This window comes from Poromitra crassiceps (assembly GCF_964638095.1).
Source record: "Poromitra crassiceps genome assembly, chromosome: 25".
Lineage (NCBI taxonomy): Eukaryota > Metazoa > Chordata > Actinopteri > Beryciformes > Melamphaidae > Poromitra > Poromitra crassiceps.
This window is the reverse complement of record NC_139649.1, coordinates 11371825-11374234: the sequence shown is the minus strand read 5'-3', so window position 1 is coordinate 11374234 and position 2410 is coordinate 11371825. Positions and strand designations below refer to the sequence as shown.

Sequence of the window (2410 nt, the reverse complement as noted above, 5' to 3'; positions counted from 1 at the left end):
TTTCATAATTGTTACATACTAGAACACAATAGTTCTACCCTTGTGATTCTAAAAGTGGGGCAGAGATTGTTTGTGTCCTTTTAATGACATACTGTATTTGTGTGTGTGTTTCCTTCTAGATTGAGCCTGCTGCTCCAAGATCGTGCTGTTGGAAAAACTAAACACTGGGACACAACCCGTCCATTTCAGTGGTTGATGACTGTAACACAACATCTCCCAAGGTCATCTGCCCCTCCTCCTGTTCCTCCCCAGCATGGCTAGACAGAGGTTACACTACTGTCTTCTGGGCCAGTTGTTCACTGGCTTGACCCTGGCATCTATTGGACTATCCTTTGTCCAGAGCAATGAGTGTCCCCAGCTGTGTGTGTGTGAGATCCGACCCTGGTTCACACCCCAGTCCACCTACAGAGAAGCTATCACTGTGGACTGCAATGACCTGCGCCTGACACGCATCCCAGGCAACCTCTCCAGTGACACCCAGGTCCTCCTCCTGCAGAGTAACTACATTGCCAGGACCAGTGAAGAGTTGGAGCAACTCTTCAACCTGACTGAGCTGGACTTGTCCCAAAACAACTTCAGCAACATTCGGGATGTGGGCCTTACCAACATGTCCCAGCTCACCACCCTTCACCTGGAGGAAAACCAGATCACAGAAATGCCCGATTACTGCCTACAGGACCTTAGCAACTTGCAGGAGCTCTACATCAACCACAATCAGATCAATTTGATCTCAGCCAACGCCTTCACTGGGCTCCACAACCTGCTCAGGCTTCATCTTAACTCCAACAAGCTCAAGGCCATTGATAGCCGCTGGTTTGACTATACACCCAGTCTAGAGATCCTTATGATTGGGGAGAACCCAGTTGTTGGAATACTGGACTTTAACTTCAAGCCACTGGGTAACCTGAGAAGCTTGGTTTTGGCTGGAATGGATTTAACAGACGTCCCTGGAAATGCGTTTGTGGGACTTGACAATCTTGAGAGCCTCTCTTTCTATGACAATAAGCTGGTCAGAGTTCCTCAGAGAGCCTTGCAGAAACTACCTAATCTCAAATTCTTGGATTTGAACAAAAACCCCGTGCACAAGATTCAGGAGGGAGATTTCAAGAACATGCTGAGACTGAAAGAGTTGGGCATAAACAACATGGGAGAATTGGTCTCTATTGACCGTTACGCTCTCGACAACCTCCCTGAGCTCACCAAGCTGGAGGCTACAAACAACCCCAAGTTCTCCTACATCAACCGCCAGGCCTTTCGTGACGACCCAGCCCTGGAGAGCCTTATGTTGAACAACAATGCCCTGAACTCCCTCTACCAGTCCACAGTGGAAACTCTGCCCAACCTGCGTGAAATCAGCATCCACAGCAATCCTCTCCGCTGTGACTGCGTTGTCCAGTGGATGAGCTCCAACAAAACCAGCATCCGCTTTATGGAACCGCTGTCCATGTTCTGTGCCATGCCAGCAGAGGTCAGGGGTCAGCATGTGAGGGAGGTGCTGCAGAAGGACCCACTGGACCAATGTCTGCCCATGATCTCACATGACACCTTCCCCAACCACCTCAACCTGGACATCGGCATGACTGTGGACCTGGACTGCAGAGCCATGTCCCAGCCTGAGCCTGAAATCTACTGGGTTACACCTATGGGAAACAAGGTAATGATGGACACTATATCTGACAAGTACAGCCTCAGCAATGAAGGAACATTGAGAATTTCTCATATCCAGGTAGAGGACTCTGGCAGATACACCTGTGTGGCTCAGAATTCAGAGGGAGCGGACACAAGAGTGACGGCCATCCGGGTGAACGGTACTCTCCTAGACACTACTCAGCTCATGAAGATCTGTGTCAAACAGACAGAGTCCCACTCAATCCTGGTCTCCTGGAAAATCAACTCAAATGTAATGACCTCCAACCTCAAGTGGTCGTCTGCCACCATGAAAATAGACAACCCGCATATCACGTACACTGCCAGGGTACCTGTGGATGTCCATGAGTACAACCTCACACATTTACAACCAGCGACCGAGTACGAAGTCTGCCTCACGGTCGCCAACATCCACCAACTGACACAGAAGTCCTGTGTGAACGTCACGACAAAGCAAGCAACCTTTGCTGTGGAGATATCCGACCAAGGCACTAACACTGCTCTTGCAGCAGTCATGGGAACGATGTTTGCATTCATCAGCCTGGCCTCCTTGGGCGTGTGCATCGCCAAGAGGTGGAAGAGGAAAAACTATCATCATTCCCTGAAAAAGTACATGCAGAAAACCTCGTCCATCCCACTAAATGAGCTGTACCCTCCTCTCATCAACCTGTGGGAGGCAGACAGTGAGAAGGACAAAGAGGCGGGCTCCTCAGAGACCAAACCTAGCCAGGTGGACACCACACGCAGCTATTACATGTGGTGA

General features: G+C 49.9%; 1 protein-coding gene across 1 annotated transcript; it reads left to right on the top strand.

Moving 5' to 3' along the window:
• Positions 1-253: 253 nt before the first annotated feature.
• Positions 254-2410, top strand: lrrn1 (leucine rich repeat neuronal 1; the record flags this gene model as incomplete). Its single annotated transcript, XM_083660783.1, has 1 exon — positions 254-2410. The coding sequence occupies one exon, from the start codon at positions 254-256 to the stop codon at positions 2408-2410; it is 2157 nt and encodes a 718-aa protein (XP_083516909.1).